The 20,712-nt window shown below is 36.3% G+C and overlaps 1 protein-coding gene across 1 annotated transcript in view; it reads right to left on the reverse strand.

Annotated features, from left to right (window-relative positions):
* Positions 1–362: 362 nt before the first annotated feature.
* tex264a (testis expressed 264, ER-phagy receptor a) overlaps positions 363–20,712 on the reverse strand; it is a 92,991-nt gene continuing 72,641 nt past the window's right edge. The window contains exons 3-4 of the mRNA XM_055213098.2: positions 13,600–13,780; positions 363–1,388 (exon numbers count right to left, since the gene is read on the reverse strand). Coding sequence (XP_055069073.1) covers positions 1,078–1,388; positions 13,600–13,780 — 492 coding nt within the window. The 3' untranslated portion in view covers positions 363–1,077. The remainder of the gene's footprint in view (positions 1,389–13,599; positions 13,781–20,712) is intronic.

A 20,712-nucleotide genomic window follows, 5' to 3' on the forward strand; every position in this document is an offset into this window, starting at 1 on the left:
TCTGTTCCTCAAAAAGCTCACAGCAATCCTGTGGCAAAGTGCTCAGAAGACAGGAAACGTGCTGGAGCTCTTGAGATATTGCACTTGTATTGATTTTTATTGTCAATGACAAACACTAACATATCAGCTGAAGAGATGTTCAGGGCGAATTGCTACATCACAAAGGAGGAGAATTACGCAGAATGCACAAGTTACTGAGGCTTAAAATGGCTAGTTGGACACCTATTTGTGAACCTGTGCCTTTTTAGCATGCACAAGAAAGATCAGCAAGTGCTCCACACTGTATGCAAATCAAGTACTGACTTATTGAATGGTATAAGTGTTATTTAAAAGTTGAAGGAAACAGAAACGACAAATACACATACATTTAACATACTTGCTTTACTTTCTTGAAGAATTACAATGTGACTGATCAACTGACCTGTCAAATGTTATCAGAGACACTACGATACAAATTATATTTTACATTCCAATGTTTTTAAGATGTGATAAAATTACAGAAAAAAAGGTTTATAGAAAAATACAAAGAAAAAATACTTATGTCTACTTCATATCTTTGTTTATCTGATCCTCCTTTTAAACAACCGGCATAATCTATCAAATCATGCAGGTTGCACAAAACTGGCATTGGAATACAGTCAGATTAAGCAACTTTAAATAATAACATATCTTGCTTCCGTTCCATTACAAAGCTACATACTTGAAATGAATACAGTAAAACATGTTTATGAATAGATGGTGTTAATGGTGTTACCTCATTTTATGGTTAATAATTAACGTGAGAACACAGACAACAGAGAAAGCAAATTATAATTTTTTTTTCAGAAATAAATACAAAGCCGAGTAATAATGTGCAAATCATTCGGCCTTTAATAAAAGCTTTTAAAAGGAATAATTGTTTGTTGTGTAACAGGGGTGTGAATTTCCAGGTTTTTTTGAGATGTTCATATTAAACGTATTATTATTTAAAATATCCAGACGAACTTTCTCACCACATATGCACCTCACGCTCACATCCTATATGTGCACATACACATTGCACATCATGCATTCAAATTCCCTTTAATACATCCCAGATCATTCCTCCCTGTTTTCTCCCTCTACTGTGATTTTCTCTTGTCCGATACGGTTTTCATCCTCTGCTGGTTCTTCTGCTTCACTCTTTTTCTCTTCTTCTGCTTCCATGTCCAACTCTTCAAAGGAAGAGCCACTGCCTACCGACTCGCTGGACCCCTTGCCCGCCTGGTCCCCATCTTCGCTATGACCCTCTTCCTCACCCGATCCATTCTGGGAGCTCTCAAGCAACGGGGCTGAAACCTCTGCTGCATCCCTGGTCTCTTCAACTATTTCCTGGATCACTGAGATTGGCTCTGGCCTAGATTCTTCACCTGAAACACAAAGTATACAAATCAACACAAAAACTTACAATTTGTATATATGCATTTGGCAGACACTATCATTAAAACATTGCATTCAAGCTATACATTCAAACCCAATTCTGTACCAATTAAGTTACAAGAATTATTACAGGGTCAAGCAGTCCAACTGCTTATAAGAAAAATCTAAATGAATGCTATTTTGTTGCTACTTTAAGCAGGTACTTTTATGCCATAAGAGCATTCTGGCATGACGACGAATTATCATTATAAATGCATAACAAATAAGCTTGAGAAACATTTAGGAAATGAAAAATATCATATGAAATGGCAGCTTAAAATCCTGCTGTTACCGCTCATAGCCTTTGGGGACCTTTAATGGCATGTTTCAGCATCAGAGGGTAATAGTCATTTACTAACAGCAGTATAATTGCAAGAAGCTGTGCCGTTACGTGAAACACACCAGGTGAGGATTATAATTGCCAAAAAGCTAAATATGAGCTAAAACATACCCCCGAGGTGGCATTTGTGCCAAATTAAAAATGCCTCCGAAGAGATTTCAAATATTTAACTCAGAATTAAAGGTGAAACTTTGGTAAACACCTGTGATTCATCTGGGATAACAAGGGAAAGGAATAGCAAGTATGAATCAAGTTCAGTGGTCACAACACAAACACGTTTAACAAGGCAAAGGCAAGTGATTGCTTTATTGTAGTGCAAAACATTTCTCATTTTGAAAATCAGATAAACTGCACATTGATGAAGAGTTTGAATGAAAGAGCAACAAAATAATTTATGCAAAATCCACTTTTACAAAGTGTTTGGACATAAATATTTATTGGCACTGTGTGAACATTACCACCCTACGATTAAAAAAAATCAACCAGGTCCTTGTGTTTTAATCCTCATTAAACCAAAGCAGTGTCATTAGACATGCCATTTTGATTCTCTTATCAATGTGAGGTCACACTGACAAAGTCCCACCCACTTACAGTTCTGCATAGTTTCCACCCTCATCGAGTTGTACGCTGTTCACAATATCTCAATAGTGATATTGCCTCAGACTGTATTAATCAGATCAATTTTAACTGAAAGTGCTCACTGTCTGTTTTTTAAAGGAAGTGGGGAGCTGTAGCTCATTTGCATTTAAAGGTACAGACACAAAAACAGAGCACTTTGCTCCCATTCAAATATGGGCATAGGAACATGCTTTAATAAATGATCTGTGTGGTATTTTGAGCTGAAACTTCACCGACACATTCTGGGCACACCTGAGACTTATATTACATTTTGTAAAAAGGTCATAATAGGTGTCCTTTAAACAAATAAAAGGAACACAACACCTAACAAACCTATTTACATAACCTAAAAACAACCTATCCTGGAAACATCTTATTAAACATAATGTATAGGATCATAACTGCAATTATATGCTAAAAAATCTCAAATGCTTAAAGAAATATAAAAAATCTGATAATTTATATGTCATTCAAGATGTTTGTGACTTTATTTGTGCAGTCGAGAAGAGATTTTACTGAGGAAAATACACTGCAAAAAATGATTTTCAAGAAAAAATATTCTTAGTATTTTTGTCTTGTTTTCAGTAAAAATATCTAAAAATTCTTTATTAAGATGCTTTTTCTTGATGAGCAAAACGACCCAAGAAAATAAGTCTAGTTTTTGACCAAAAATATCAAATTTAAGTGATTTTGTGCATAAAACAAGCAAAAAAATCTGCCAATGGGGTAAGCAAATTTTGATTTTTTTTGCTTACCCCATTGGCAGATTGTTTTGCTTGTTTTATGCACAAAATTACTTAAATTTGATATGTTTGGTCTAAAAACTAGACTTATTTTCTTGGGTGGTTTTGCTCATCAAGAAAAAGCATCTTAATTTAATAATTTTTAGATGTTTTTTACTGAAAACAAAACAAAAATACTAAGATTCTTTTTTCTTGAAAATCATTTTGTGCAGTGCATTCCAGGATTTTTCTCCATATAATGGACTTTAGTGGACCTCAACAGTTTAAAGTTTCAATGCAGTTAAAAATTGCAGTTTCAATGCAGCTTCAAATGGCTTTAAACAATCCCAACCCGAAGCATAAGGGTCGAATACACACAAAATCCTAGTTTTCCTCATGTACTTTGTACTTCGTGATCAACAAACAAACAATAACAAAATAATAATTTGATGGCATTGCTAAACCTGTGTAGGTTTTCTGTGACGGGAAAAAAATCTAAGCCATCAAAATCGAATAATTTACGCGAAAGGCACTTGGGAGACCGAAAATGTCGGCTGTTGCTTGTTCTCCCGACAGCATCAAGCTTCTGTCATGCTACACATTGACCCCAGGTGATCTTATGAAAAAAGTTACATTATTTTACTCAAAGTCAACAAAAATCGAGCAGGACCAAAACATTTTACAGCTGATCGCTGTGAAAAAAGTTCAGCGACGACATCTCAATTATAACAGCAGCAATGACAATGTTCTTAATATGACAAAGTAAGTGTTTTGATTAATGCCACTAATGTTTTTTTTTTAATCAGTGTATATCACTAGTCAACTAAATGAATAGAACATGGCAAACATGAATGCACATTTATATATTGATTCAATAGATTTATAGCATTTGGGGAAAAAATAATACATTTTTATAATAAATCTTTAAAAATCAAATTATGGATTTGAATTTTTTTATGCTTTTATGATTTATAGATGCTGTGTGAACGTTTGTAACAGAAAATAGTGGTTTTCATCTTGTCACTTTCTTGGTATAGAAAACACATCTTTACCGAAATTAGTCAAAATGGATTTATTGCGTTTTGAAACCAAACTCTTCAAATATATCCTGCTGCCATACTGCTTCAAGACGGCAATGAATTTGACCTCTGGTCCCTTCCTGCCAGCATTATTATGAATGGAGGGAAATGATCTTTCTCTCATTCAGGACATCTCAACATATCAGATATGGCACCTCAATTAAGCTCCAGTTCACTGCAGGTTGTGATGATCTACTGCAGCAGAAGAGAGAAGGGAACCTTTTCAAACCCCATTAGGTCCCACAACACACCTTAAATTTGCCCACCGCATAAATATACCCAGGAATGAATCATCCCCAGGAAGCCAGGATGAACAATCTTATAACAGTAATAAACCCTTAAAGAGGCAATGCTATTATAAAGTGTTTTGTAAAATGAACGTTTTTTCTAAAATAATTTCAGATATAATTTAGTACACCAACTTAACTGTAGGCATTGACAGAGTTCCTGTTGTAAAACTAAATACACCAATACTTAACGAAGGACTGTTAAAGCTTTAATTCAAAACCTACTCATTGGGCGACAGCATCCTCCCAAAGTCCCTACATCTAATTATAACCTCTCAGCCTGTGTGAGAAACCTTTTAAAACTCAAAAGGGCAATACTTAGATTAGAGTTTTTCCGGTCTTTGTAAATTTGCCTGTACATGTCCTTCCTATCGTACATACTGCTTGTTGTTCTTCTGAGTGCCGTGACACCGAATTAGCTCTTTTCCCAGTTTGGTTGACACTTTCTAAAAGATCACTGGCACGTCGGAGAATGGTCACCAGGGATCATGATGTGATGTTTTGAGAGTGTCATTAATTCACAAGTGCTATCAACTTTTCCTAATCACGGTTCTGGCATTAATAACTCACCCCACTGTCATCATCGCTTTCAGTTCTAGACAGATTCTGGCCTGCCTGAGCCACCACAAGAGATAGACACAAGGGCTTACACATAGAAAATGAGATTATGACTACTTGCAGTGTAATTTGTGTATGGCTGATGAATTACTAAACAAAGACGAGCAATGAGGATCATGGGTAAAAGTATCGTTTACATTGAGATAACATTTTTATTTATGCCGTTGGCAGATGCTTTCATCCAAAGTGACTGATCAAAGTGCTATCTTTGTGTGTTTTTTTCATTAATTGTTCAGTTTGGGTGTTTTAAACCCATGACTTCAGCATTGCTAACACAATGCCCTACAAACTGAGCTACAAAAATGCATTTACAGTTTTATGCATTTGGCAGATGCTTTAATTCAAAGCGACAATGCATTCAAGCAATAGTGGTTAGCGGGGCACAAACTAACGTGGGGTTAATTGTAACGCAGCTACTTTACATATTTATACAGGGCCGAGCAATCTGTGCTTTTGGTCTTTTTTTCTTACTGTCTTTTTTTCTTACTTTTTTTCAACTAAGCCTTTGGTATACAATGATAACCTTATACATTTGTGACTCTGGACCACAAAACCAGTCATAAGTAGCACAGGAATATTTGTAGCAATAGCCAAAATACACTTTTATGCGTCAAAATTATATTTGTTATGCCAAAAATCATTAGGATATTCAGTAAAGATCATGTCCATGAAGACATTTTTTAAATTTCCCACCGTAAATATCAGGGTTCCCACACCTTAGTCAACTTCAAATTCAAGGACCTTTCAAGGATTGTTCAGGTCCAATACCCTCAAATTCAAGGACTAAATTTGGGGACACATTTCAAGTGAGAGCAAGTTTACATCGTGTTACCTTTTAAGATATATTGTTACAGTTCCCTTTTAAGGGAACTCGCGCTGTGTCACTGCGGTGACACTTTGGGAACACCTCCAGGGGTAAGTGCGTCTGAATGTGTATATCAAATTCAACCAATGATGAGGTTTTACGACAAAGACAGGTGCTGCGTCCGAAACCGCCTACTACATACTATATAGTACGCGAAAAGCAGTAGGCGAGGCGAGTAGTATGTCCGAATACATAGTATTCGAAAAACAGTATGCGAAAAGTACCCGGATGACCTACTACTTCCGTTTAGATTTTGCAGTGTGCATACGATGGACGCTTCACTATCCCATGATGCCCCGGACGATTAGTTATCCAACGTAGAAGAAGAGGCACGCTGCTGTTTTCGCGCTGAAATGACATGACGTGATGACGACGTATGTCACGTGATGTAGCAACATGGCGGATGTAGTACGTCCGAATCTCATTCATACTACCAGGATTCATACTATACAGTACCTACTGTTTTAATGCCAAGTAAGTAGGTACTTCATCTAATTCAGTACCTACTATACAGTATGCGGTTTCGGACGCAGCCAGGGTGACACAAGAGACAGGAAGTATATCGCTATCTGAAATATTGCCAAAGACGGCATTACAGGGACGCAGGAAGTATGGCAAAGGAGAAGCAGCCCCTCGTTCCCTTCTCAGGGAACAACAGTTACATACGTAACCCGAGACGTTTTCAGGTGTCAAACACAACTATGCAAAAAAGCATTTTGGTATGAATCAACATTCACATATAGAAGATATAAGCATTTAAAGCAAACAGTTTAGCATGTGTGATTAAAAAGCTAGAATTTTTGTGATATTATCCTACACTACACAGGGAATAATATGGATTTTTTTTCAGAAAACTTCTTGCATAAAATAGATTCAAGCACTTTCAATGACCTGTATCTATGTATGTATATTTTCAAAAACTTCACAGGGCCTTGAATTTTCCCCTCAGATTCACAAACTTTCAAGGATTTCAAGGACCCGTGGGAACCCTGAAATATCTAAAAAAAATTTTTATCATTAGTAATCTTAGGGTCTTCATTTGGACAACTTTAAAAGCAATTTTCTCAATATTTAGGTTATTTGCATCAATTGAAAGATTATTTATTCAGCTTTCAGATGATGTATAAATCCCAAATTCAAAAATGCCCCCATGACTGGTTTTGTGGTCCATGGTCACATTTCATCAGAAAATGTTTGTTAATTATATCAAATCAACAAACATTTTTTATGTTACTTTACAAAATATTCTAGTTAAACAATTTCCACTTATGTCAACTTATCACAGGTCAAAACTTAAAATAGTAGGTTAAATTGACACAGCTGTGTAGCTCAATGCTTACTAGGGCTCTAAAGTAAAGAGCTTTAAAATAAAAGTACGAAATAATTTTACTTATTTATGTGGTAAGACTTCATAAATATATAAACATATAACTACCGTACCGTTATTGTACATTTCTAGTTTACGTATTCAAACTGATTATCTTTATAAATGATTTAAGGGTCTTCTTATAATTCAGGTCAAATGAATGTATATTTCTTTATTGAACAATTAAAGAGTAACTAAACCCTAATCCAACTTTTTTTAGTTACTGATCTGTAAGAATGATGGTTTATTAGTGCTGTTGATTGATTTAAAGGAACAGTATGTAAGAAATTTATATCAATTAATCATAAAATGGCCCCGATATGTCACTAGACATTAAGAAATAATTTTCATTTCAAATACTTATATCACTGAAAACAGTGGTCTGGCCAGAATATTGTCATTTAAAAAGTGGAGTTGCAGCCCTCAACTGATGTTTATGTTGTCATTTTGTGTATTGGCCACCAGCCGTGTGATTGCAATACCAGTTTTAGCCACAAGTTTTGTGATTGCAATACCAGTTTTGGCCACAATCCTACATACTGTTCCTTTAAGTAAGTTTTTTGACATTTGGATATAAAGTGATTCAATACTACAATATATGGTGTAAAAACGTCTGAGTGCTGCCCTCTTCAGCTGGAACGGTGGCTACTGCAGTTGAATTTTCCTATTGGATATGGGTCCAAAAAATGACTTGTGATGTAAGCAGGTTCAAGCTTACCACGCCCTTGTTACGATCTCACCACACACTTGGTACAAGCTTAGTTCGTCCCCTCTATCTCTGTTGGGATCTGCCCACTTTTCTTGCATTTTTCAAATATTGCCAGTGGGTGGAGTCAGGCTCTGAACAGGGGTTTAGTTACGCTTTAAAGGTCAAGTTTTTCCTGATCCCATTTTTCAAACTTTAGTTAGTGTGTAATGTTGCTGTTAGAGCGTAAATAATAGCTGCAAAATGATAAAGCTCAAAGTTCACTGTCAGGAGATATATTTTCTTTAACAGAATTCCCCTTTCAGAGCCTACAGCGAACTGCCGGTTTGGACTACAGCCCTCTACTTCGCGGTTGAATGATGGCAATAAAAGACTTTTTGACTAAACTCCGCCCACAGGAATATGTCAGTCACCAGCTTTGGATCAAACGGCACTGCTAAGCTAATCTGCTTTCGAATCACAACACACTAAACAAACTGCACAATCAGAACTCGTTACGTATTTCTGAAGGAGGGACTTCATAGAACAAGGGAGACATCAGCCTCTTTTGAGGACAGTGAAAACAGCGCTATACAGATAAGTAAATGGGTTTTTTTTGCGTGAAACATGAGCACATGTTATATTGCGCACTGTAAACACAATCAAAGCTCCAAAAACACAGGAAGAATGGGACTTTTAAAAGTTATTACAAACTATAAACTGTGTTGGCATTAAGTAACAGGTCAAAAATATGATATTTGATAGAGCTTTTGCGATCCAGGGAAACCTGCATTACTCTCAACAAATCTAAAACCCATCTTTCCCCGGAAAGCCTCTTAAATCACATTTGCCTGAATTAGTTTTTAAATTGGGTCCAGTGGGATTGTTAGCCGAGCTGCAGGATTTTTGTTCAGTAAAACGTTTTAGACGAAACGGATTTTAAAAGAGTACAGGAGTGAGTAATTATAGGTAAGAGAGAAGAAGTGAGCAAGAACAGGTGTATGTGTGTGAAGAAACAATACTGTATAAGACAACAGACAGAATGAAAATGAAGAATAAGCATTGTCAGGTAAATAAAACTAACTAAATCAAACAAGTCAAGTAACTAGTTTACAGCTACATTTTGGGGGTTGTAAAACATTCTTTGTAGATTAGTTACCAGCTGCATGTAAATGTGATTTACCTCCTCACATAAATTATATATTATGGAATATAAGTTATGTACTATAATATTTTTCATAAAGCCCACTTTTATTTACAAATTTCTGACTGTTATTAAAGAGCACTTATTTCATTGCTAAAAACAACGTTATTTTGTGTATTTGGTGTAATACAATGTGTTTGCTTGGTATATGGTTCAAAAAACATTATTTTCCAAATACCGTACATTTTTGTAGCTCCAGATTTCTCTTTCTTCCTGAAACGCACAGATTTTGTACAAAACTCATTGATTTGAAAAGCGCTGTGTCCCTGATTGGCCGGCTAATCTGTACGTTGTGATTGGCCTGAATACCTCTGACGTCCGCCGGAAATGTGACGCTCCTTACCATTTTTGAAAGATTTGTGCACAATGCAATGCCAACAGGAGTTAACTCATTGAGCATTCAGACCGCCACCGGCGAGAGCGTCAAAGTGGCCGGAAGTCATTCGTTTTCAATGAGAGCCGGTGGTGAGCTCTGGCGAGCAGCGCCGCGACACTTCATGAGCGTCGAGAAGAGTTGAAATCAGCTCAACTTTATGGTAATGAGATATGACGTGGTTCGGCGGCAACCAATCGGAAGGCGGAAATGTTCGGCGGCAACCAATCGGAGAGGAGTAAACCTCCGCCTGAGAGGAGTTCAGAGAATGCATTCGAGCGTCCACTACGCCTTTCCTTTAGCGTCGTTGGCAGGGCAGCCAGAGCTTTTATTGACGCTCTCGCCGGTGGCGGTGTGAATGCAGAGTTACATGCTGTGAGTCAAAGCGGGAAGAATTATGATAATGTCGGTCTTCTCTACATCACCAATCCCAGGAAGTAAACTGTTGCCTACAATCTGTGTGTTTGTTGTAGTCCAAGAAAAGAGATTTACGTTGGAGACGATAACTCGCGTCATAGTTTACTTTGGGGTTTGTACCTTTTGCATATCGTTAACATGTACTAATACACACTTACACACCAAAAGAAATGTAAAAACGTGACCATAGGTGCCCTTTAAAAGAAATACTAAATGTTTTACCCAGAAAATCAGGTAGCTTTGGTTCATCACCACTAATTATGAATTTACAGTCTAGAAATATTCAAATTGTAGATTCATTTGTACACTAATCCTCGCACGCATGTTACACTGAATTATTGCATATGGGAATTTCCTGCATTATACACATAATTCATCTATGCACCTGCAGGAGCTTCCAAATAGCTTAATAAGATTCAGTAGTTTATGTTTAGGCTTCTAAAAGACAAGACTTATGACTTATAGCACATGAAGAGGGAAGAGACAGAGAGAGAGAGAGAGAGAGAGAGAGAGAGAGAGAGAGAGAGAGAGAGAGAGAGAGAGAGAGAGAGAGAAAGAGAGAGACACAGATAGAGAGAGAGATGTCTTGCAATACCCAAAATGAAGGAGCTTGATTCACAACCTGCACTTGTCAGATCCAGCTGAGCAGCTGTGATTGAACGGCCTTTAATTAAAAGAGCTGAAGGCACACATGCACACAACCACGCTCGCGCACACACACAAACAAACACACAAGCGCATACAATAACTCTGTGTGGCTGCGCAGGGCCGAAAACAGCCTTCGGACTTTATCATCAATCTTCACAGCCATTTGTTTTACTGACCACAGAGTGAATTGTGAACTCCTACAGCTGCAACTGCGCCGACCTCTTTCATTTTCTCCGTTGCCTGTCAGATTGAAACTAAGTCACAACCCAGCAGATAAGGTGCGAGCGCCGTGCAACTAAATAAGCGGAGGCTTTACAAACACATGTATGAAGGCACACACGTTGGTTTAATGTAGTTGACGTGTTTTAAAGCGTGAACCTAACTGGATGACTGTTGAAGGTGCCTGAAGTGTCAGCACAGCAGTTTTGTGTACTGAAGTACTGACAGATTTATAACTTCTGGAATTAGGTTAATGGTTAGAGACCTACACTGCTTACAAAGTCTGATAAACGGTGAATCAAGAACAGGAACATGGCAATGGCCTTGTATGCGCCTACAGAAGAATGTAGCAGGTACACTCTAAATTCTGCCGGGTCATTTTTAACGCAATGCTGGGTAAATTTTGGACAGAACACATGTTGGATTATTAAATAAATCTTTGATGGGTTGTTTCAACTCATATGCTGGTGTTAACAACAACACAGCATAGGTTTATTTATAACCCAACATGTGTTCTGTCCGATATTAAACCGGCACTGGGTTAAAAATAACCCAGCAGAATTAAGAGTGTAGCCCAGAATATACATTGCATTTTGTCGCAATGCGCATGTGTTTAACGTCTGCATACGTTGGGTCAAAAAATGGACGAGCCCAGCAGCTGGGTTGAAATTAACCCAGAAAATTACCCAACAATGGGTTAAAACAACCCATCATTTTGTGTAGAAACAAACCAGCATGGGTTAAATTACAACACAGCGGGGATGGTCTCATCCCTTTTTGACCCAATGCTGGGTTGACAATAACCCAGTATTTTTAGAGTGTACAAGTCAAATAAACTACACTTTGCAAAGCTACGCGTTTGACTTTGCGCATACATTCACGTACATGTAAAAACTACTATACTACGGGCCTAAAGGGACCACTTTTTTTGAAAATATGCTTATTTTCCAGCTCCTCAAGAGTTAAACATTCGATTCTTACCGTTTTGGAATCCATTCAATTGATCTGTGGGTCTGGCGCTAGAACTTTTAGCATACGTCTGCTGCAGCCATGTTACAGCAGCAAAGTCCTCGATTATTACGCCAAAATGAGAGTATAGCTACTAGCCATGTCAGCCTAGAAAATCGCAACTTTTAATTTTCTGTCGATCTTGGTACACGATTTAACTAAAGAAGAGTCAAGTTTTAAATAGGAAAAAAATCGAAACTCTTTGGTTATTTTTTAGCGCGATGCTAATGGTCTAATCAGATTCAATGGGTTGTGCTAAGCTATGCCCAAAGTTCTAGCGCCAGAACCAGAGATCAACTGAATGGATTCCTAAACGGTAAGAATCAAATGTTTAAAGGAACTGTATGTAAGAAATTTATATCAGCTACTCATAAAATGGCCTTGATATGTCACTAGACATTAATAAATCATTTTCACTTCAACTACTTATATCACTGACAACAGTGGTATGGCCAGGATATTGTCATTTAAAAAGTGGAGTTGCAGCCCTCAACTGATGTTTATGTTGTCATTTTGTGTACTGGCCACCAGTTGTGTGATAGCAGTACCAGTTTTAGCCACAAGTTTTGTGATTGCAGTACCAGTTGGCCACAATCCTACATACTGTTCCTTTAACTCTAGGGGAGCTGGAAAATGAGCATATTTTCAAAAAAAGAGGAATGTCCTTTTAAAATGCATGCCGTTATCTGTATTTTAAAGGATTAGTCCATTTTCTTAAAAGAAAAATCCAGATAATTTACTCACCCCCATGTCATCCAAAATATTGATGTCTTTCTTTGTTCAGTTGAGAAGAAATTATGTTTTTTGAGGAAAACATTGCAAGATTTTTCTCATTTTAATGGACTTTAATAGACACCAACAATTAATACTTAACTCAACACTTAACAGTTTTTTTTCAACAGAGTTTCAAAGGACTATAAACAATCCCAAACGAGGCATAAGTGTCTTATCTAGCAAAACGATTGTCATTTTTGACAATAAAAATAACAAATATACACTTTTAAAGCACAACTTCTCGTCATGTTGATCCGCCAGCTGACCCCACGCAATACGTCATGACGTCAAGAGGTCACAGAGGACGAACGCGAAACTCCGCCCCAGTGTTTACAAGCGTCTTGAAAGAGCACCGTTCCTACGTTGCTGATTGTCAACTGATACTAATTAATGTCTTTGTGGCAGTTTATTGTTTAAAATGGTCCGCAAATGTGTGTTTTATATATGTAACACGTGACCTCCCTACGTCACTACGCATTTACGTTAGGTCGCGTTGGACCAGATCTAGACGAAAAGTTGTGGTTTAAAAGTACATATTTTTTATTTTTATTGTCAAAAATGACAATCGTTTTGCTAGATAAGACCCTTATGCCTCGTTTGGGATTGTTTATAGTCCTTTGAAACTCCGTTGAAAAAAACTGTTACGCGTTGAGTTAAGTATTAAATGCTGGGCTATATTAAAGTCCATTAAAATTAGAAAAATCCTGCAATGTTTTCCTCAAAAAACATAATTTCTTCTGGACTGAACAAAGAAAGACATCAACATTTTGGATGACATGGTGGTGAGTAAATTATCTGGATTTTTCTTTTAAAAAAAATGGAATATTCCTTTAGGTACACTGATATTTTAAGTGGGGTAAGTACACTGAAAGTACATTGCAAATGCACATACTGCAAAATAAAAGTGCAACTGAGATTAACTATTTATAAGTAACATACTTGTCTCCGACTCCATGACATCAGCATCTCTGTGCTCCACTGTTTCCTCCGTGTCCTCGGCTGTCTTCTTCTCGAGAAGTTCAGGGACACAGAAGTCTTCTTGATTCTCCAGAGGGCACATGTAATGGATCAGATCTCCCTTGCATATCTCCAGGAACGGGTACGCGTTTAGACTCCTTTCCTGCAGGAGTAAACAGATGGGGAAAAGTTCAACAACACTGCACACCAACATAATTTTACTAATTTTTACATGCTGAAATTTTATAGACAATAACAAACACCTTATTACAGTTACACATTCATAAAGTTCAACCACTGTGCCCTCATATAAAATATTAAGAAAAAAATGATACCGTTTTCAAGAGTAAATAATGACAGAACAGTTTCACTAAAATATTTTAATTTTAAAATGCATTTTATGTCTATCCAAAGAGATTTCTACTAACCTGGCATCTAACCTAACACCCTTTAAATATAATAATTATGTACTGAAATGCTTTAGCAGCAGCAACATGGTAACAACACGCTATGGAATGAGGAATTAATGGTGACACCTAGTTATTTGCTATTTAATACAATGAGGACTAATTATTTTCATTCATTGTATTTCTAAGAATGGGATGACACTTCTTCAGCAGACCTTCAGTAATGTCCCACCTCATTAGAATCAAACTCGGGTCAGACCTTTCTTGATCAAACACACCAGACCTAACTTTACAGCTAGACTAAGCAGGAGTTTACACCAATTAGCCTGCTTTTAATGAAGTGCCCTCATTAGAGATGAGAGCAAATGCCACTGTAATGATCTAAAAGAACAATGAGAAATCTGAAAGCTCTGACTGGTACGCAAAGAAAATCGCCAAGCGTGAGAAAGTGAAATAAGGTTAAGACTTTTGGGACTGTTATTAGATCATTTCTAGCGAAAGAGTTAAACTTTAAACAAGTAGTCAAAAGCATTTATGCAAATAAGCTGCAGGTCCTAATTATGCTTAACAGCGAAGTTTTATTTATTCATTTAATTCCATACCATTAAAACAATAAAACCAAACCAGCACATCTGCACGGATCTTGCATTTGATCTAACATTGTTTTAGATATAATACAATGATATACTGTACATCAATGTTAATATTTAATATGCCTATCAGCTCTTTATTGTTTCAGGATACTTTAAAATAATAACCATAAGTAGATCTAGGCTGAGAAAAGTGAGCGTGACACATCATAAAACATCATTAAAATCTTTCTATATACTGTAGTACCAGCATGTTCATGAAATACTTTGCAATATACAGTAATAAAAATGCAGATCCAGGCGCTATCATTAAGCAGGTCTGTAATATTCTTTTATACTGTGAATGACTGAAGATAGATATCTATATGTCTATGTTTGCATTTAGCAGGCCCTTTAGATGTGCTTTTATAATTATGCTGCCTTTCATGCTGAGAGCTTTGTTTTGATACAGTAACACTATTGAAGGTCTATAGAGATGTCAAAGTAAAACACACACACACAAAGATGCTGGTATAGCAATTTTCATAAGTTAAATCGCTTTATTGTTTTCCCCATTCTTGTAAGTAGCTAGGCATAAAAGTGTCTGCTAAATGCTAAAATGGGTAATGTAAAAATGTGTACCTAACAGTACTATGCGCATTACAATCATAGTATGTATTAAACATTACATTTACTTATTAAGATACTTACATTACATTACATTAAGATACTTTTTATGAAAACTTAGCTGGTATTTAAGTTTATATTCTGAGACACTAGTATGAATAATTAGTATGAATTTAAGTTTACATTTTAATGCTACATACACACCAAACACGGGGCATCGCGTTATTCGCTCTAGATTACTCGCGGGATTTAACTCTGTCTCGTGCGAATTTTTCGCTTGTGTTGAATATTTTTTTATTTGGGCGAAGACGCGTTTGAGGCGAATAGCGCGTGTTTTCGCGGCAAACGTTCCACCCATATCGCGTCATTCGCATTGCCCCACACACTGAAAAAACGAACTTTTTAGTGTAGTAATATTTATTAGATTAACTCTCATAATTTCTACATAATAATATTAACATTTATTGAGAACTAGATTTTCCTAAGTAAAATGATGATAAATACACAATTAATTCATATAAAAAATGAACTGTGTGGGAATAGTACGTCTTATTAGATATTTTCTTGTATTATTTAACTGTTTTATAGTCACTGCACATAGTCCTAAAATAATTAAGTAAATTTTAATCAAAAACTTTAGCAGATGCATACATTACATTAAAAATAGGCAATATGTAAAATGAACAGGTATAAATATATGCAAAAACCTACAGACAGGATGAATACCTAGCTTATATGAGAGACGAAGCTTTAGATATTATAAATATGACAGGTGCTATGATGTGATGAAGTCTGTTTTAAGGTCTTGACGCCCTTTACTTACTATTAGACCTTAACATTTGCATCCCTTTCTCGTCTTTCCGATCAAATATGTTTGTATAAGCAAATGGCGCGTCAAACTACATCGCTCCAGCAGCGCACGTGTCACTGATATAAACGCGAGTTTTGTCTTAGCTTGCTTAAAGTTAAAACATTACAACTATTAGGATTATGTTTGAGAAGAACCTTTTATTAGGCATCGCAGCTCCTTGCGTGTGCCTAGAGACCTCTGCACTCGAGAGACCGGCCGGCTGCTGCACGAGCACAGACACAGAGAGGGAGAGAGAGCAAGAGTGAGAGAGAGAGAAAGAGAGAGAGAGAGAGAGAGAAAGAGAGCGAGCGAGAGTCTCGCTGCAAAAAAATACAGAAATAACTCGTTTATTTTTTATGAGTGAATTATTTTACTTGTTTCTCCGTCACACTAGGTCTAACAAGCGTGAGGGCAGCATTAGCCACGCCCACTTATTTGCATTCCGCGGAAAAGACGGAATAGAAAAATCTGTTACGTCTGACATTTTATTCCGCGGTAACGGAATATACCGTCATACCACCCAGCCCTAGTTTAAGCTCTTATATATTGATGTTGTTTTGTTGTAAATAATAATTTTGTGAAGTCACCGTTTATGTGATCAGTGTTTCTTTACATGAAGCCTGTTCAGAACGTTATATTGTAATTACCTCCACAGTGCTGATAAAGCATGTCAGAAACACAGTGTATGCGCGTTTCTGTTCAGAATCAAGTTTATTCAATGACTGACTTGTTGTCAGTCATGAATTGTGTGTTATAATGCCATTTATAACACTTAAAAGAACTATGTCCATATTAATATGTTAAAGAAAATAACAAACAGAAAATACGATTTATTTAATATTATTAGGACAGCAATGCTTCAATTTTCAAAAAAACCTAATAGACTTTATCTAGACGATTAAAATAAATCTAACTTCTAAATACAATAATTAAGTAACATTTAATTAATTATTTAACATATGTTTTATCATGCAATTTTAAGTAAATTTTATTAGATTTTAGTAGGAAAGTTTTACTTATAAAAAGCAGTAGATTTTACTTAAAAAAAAGTTCGTGCAAATTGTTACGAGGATTTTTTTAAGTAAATTTTACAAGTTGTTTTTTTCAGTGCACAAGGATGCGTCTGGTCGCGTCTTTGCATTGACTTTGTATGTAATCTACTCGTGCAAATCGTTGAACTCGCATTTGGTGTGAACCCACAGTAAGATACTCAGCATGACTACTTGATATGTATTAAAGTTCAATACTTAGTTTACGTTCTAAGATACTCAGTATGATTGGTATTTAGTACAGTTCATACCTAGTATGTATAAAACTTTACATTCTTAAGCCTGTCGAGAAAAAAACTCTTAAGATAATCAGTATGAATTTAAGTTTAATACTTAGAATGTAAACTTTAATATATACAACTTCATACGAAGTTCGTGTTCATACAAAGTATCTTAAAATGTAATTACAAATTAATATTAAAGGTGCCGTGGAATGTAAAACTGTATTTACCTAGGTATAGACACATAATAGTTCTGTACATGGTAATGACATATCGTGAGCCTCAAACAAAATTGTTTCCTCCTTTTTATGTAAACCTTGTGGATGCAAAAGACAGTTACAGTCAAGATGTACGCCACAACATTAAATTACACATTTTATTAATTATAAAGTTGTTACAATGCTAAAAACAAAGTTGTAACTGCTGAGTTAGCGTTATATGCTAGTTAATGCTACATGCTAACGTTAAAACTATGAGAAACAGCCAATCAGAGCAGAGGTCAACATTATTATTCATGACCCTTTCAAATAAGGTAATAACAGACCATTTCATTCTAAAGGCAAATCCTAGGATTGTAAATGGACATGTAAAACGTTTCTGGATATTTTTGCACTTTAAAAGCCACATACCTTCTATGTAGATATCAGAGAACAATGTAACATATTTTTTCAAAGCATTCTTTGGCACCTTTAAATAACCCCTAGGTGTTTTCAGCAATATAAAAATAGTCTCTGGTATCCCCAGAATGTGTCTGAAAAGTATAGCTCAAAATACACCACAGATCTTTCATTAGACAATGTTGAATGAAAAACATTTTTGTGTGTGTTTAAATGCAAAGTAAGCTTCTGTTCCCCTCCCCGTATGCAAAGTAGGGGGTACAACGCTTACACATGTGCTTTGGACTACATCAAAACATGTGTCTCTGGCATAGGTTGAACTACGCTCTCATGAGGTGGAGTCTGGGAGTGGTCATGGGTGGGATGTAATCAATGTGACATCACATTGATAGGGGATCCCCAACAGCCTGTTTTGTGTGACTACTGCGGTTTAAAGGAGATTATACAAAGAAGAAAAGATGGATTTGTATAATTACAGGATGTTTCTGCACAAACACTGGCGACTCATTCTGTGCTTGAAACACAATTACAATTTTTTGGTTAGCGGGCTTAAATTCATGGTATGTGTAAACATTTATGAAATAGTAATTGTGATGACTGACTTAGCATGCAGTAAACAAACAATGTTTATCACATCTTTGCATTTAAAAAACAAAAAAGAATAAAATTTGAAACATATGAGAATGAAAGATCCAGTGGCAAAATGCTGAAGGTAAGTGGCAGCCAGGTAGACAAGGAAGTGAAAACAAATTAGTTGAAGGTGTTTTAAACGCTCTCTGTCTCATGGTTAATTGGCTGATTTTATTCTAATCCTCTGTAAAGGAAGCGTATGCTAAGCAGTATGAATCACCTGATACACAAAGACTTCAGCCCTTAGGGGCCACACATGCAAATGAAAGCACATCTCCTTGAACCGGGAGAGATAATGAGCACCGAAGAAAAACACAAAGACGACCCACTCCATCTTCATGAAAACAATGTCAGAACAATGAGAAGAATATTGTACGAATCCGTTTGTAACTTTTTTATACCGTGACTTTACCAACCTTGTTTTGGAAACGTACGAGCACACTGGGCTCTCAATATGAGGAAATAACAAAAACTTATTTAAACCAAGAAATAAACAAATCTGAATTTGAAAAAAAAACATTTTGACAAAAAAAGAAAACATTTCTTATTTCAAATAAGCAAAATTGTGAGACTAACTGATTTGCACAAAAGGTCAGATTTTCTTGCCTTCACTGAAGCACAAAAGATGCTGTCTGAAACATTTTTTCATTCATGCAGGGATAACATGAATCACCAGGTTTGGTACAAACTTACCAGCTTAAGTGCATACTGTCATTTACTTCTATAATACCAGCCACATACTTCTGGACCCCACTGTGACTGTACTGTACATGCATCAAGACTGAGTGCTTAATGTACTTCACTTTTAGTTGATTAACACATTACTATGTTCCCAAGCATAAATTTACGTTTACCAGCCCTGTGTTAATAACCTTCTAAACACCTCATTAATGTTACAGCCTGTATCACACTTTCAATAATAAGACTAAAAACAATTTGCAGTTAAATTGTAACAAACTAGGAGTTTTCATTAATGCCATGTAAATGTAATTCCCTGCTGTGATAATAAAGTGTATACAGAGATTTACATTTATGCATTTGGCAGACACTTTATCCAAAGCACCTTACAGATCCTTACAAGACATTTTATGAGTATTGTTATCAATAATAATAATAATAATAATAAAGATTTGTTGGTTAAAAAACGTAAAAAAGTATGTTATTTGGTTGCCTTAAAATTTTGAGTTAATTCAACGTAATTTGCAGATGGTATATACATATCCACTTTAAATATGTTTGCAGGAAAAATTACATACTAAGAGTAATATGGCGTGTTAACTCTTTCCCCGCCATTGACAAGTTAACTCGTCAATTAAGAGAAAATGCTTCCCTGCCAATGACGCGACTTCCACAACTTATACAACCCGGAACTCATTGTATGTTTTACAGTACATTGACACGGGGCGTAAGCATTAACGTTAAGGCTTGTCTGAAGCGTGCCCAACAGCCAATCACAGTGGCGCAACCTATGCTCCGGTCTCCCATAAACGTAATTGGCTACCTCTGCCTAGGTTATTTGCATAAGGCGATCTGATTGGCTGACGCACGCGTTGCCGCTTGAAAAGTTGAGAAATGTTCAACTTCTGCCGCGAGCAATGACACTGACGCGGCACAGACGGATCCACAATTCAGTTCGGTAACGCATGGCGTCACCCATTAAAAGTGAATGGGAAGCGTTAACGCTTACGCCCCGTGTGAATGCACCGTTAACCTGATAAGAATCACTGTACACGGTGAATAAACGTCATTGTAACTTTGAAGCATTGAATCTTCAAAATATATGGTCATGCGGCACATCGTTTGAAAGCTTAGACTCTCAGGATTCCATTAAGCCCACACACAAAGCATAATATGATTTATAGCAGTCATAAAACTGTAATCTAGTTGTTAGTTACCTGAACCGGGCGGTTCTCTATCAAAAGTCCTTCACAAAAAATTAAATTTTGCTCAAAATTTGGTGTTTTTTGGCTGATCTCTATCAAAAGTCTTTCACAAAAAATTAAATTTTGCTCAAAATTTGGTATTTTTGAAGAAACGTACCCATATTTGAGAGGTAATAAAAAGAAAACAAATGATGATAGGATGAAACGTTTTTTTTTTAAGCTGAGGGTCTGTTCTTTCATTT

The sequence above is a fragment of the Misgurnus anguillicaudatus genome, chromosome 8 (assembly GCF_027580225.2).
Source record: "Misgurnus anguillicaudatus chromosome 8, ASM2758022v2, whole genome shotgun sequence".
NCBI classification, from domain to species: domain Eukaryota; kingdom Metazoa; phylum Chordata; class Actinopteri; order Cypriniformes; family Cobitidae; genus Misgurnus; species Misgurnus anguillicaudatus.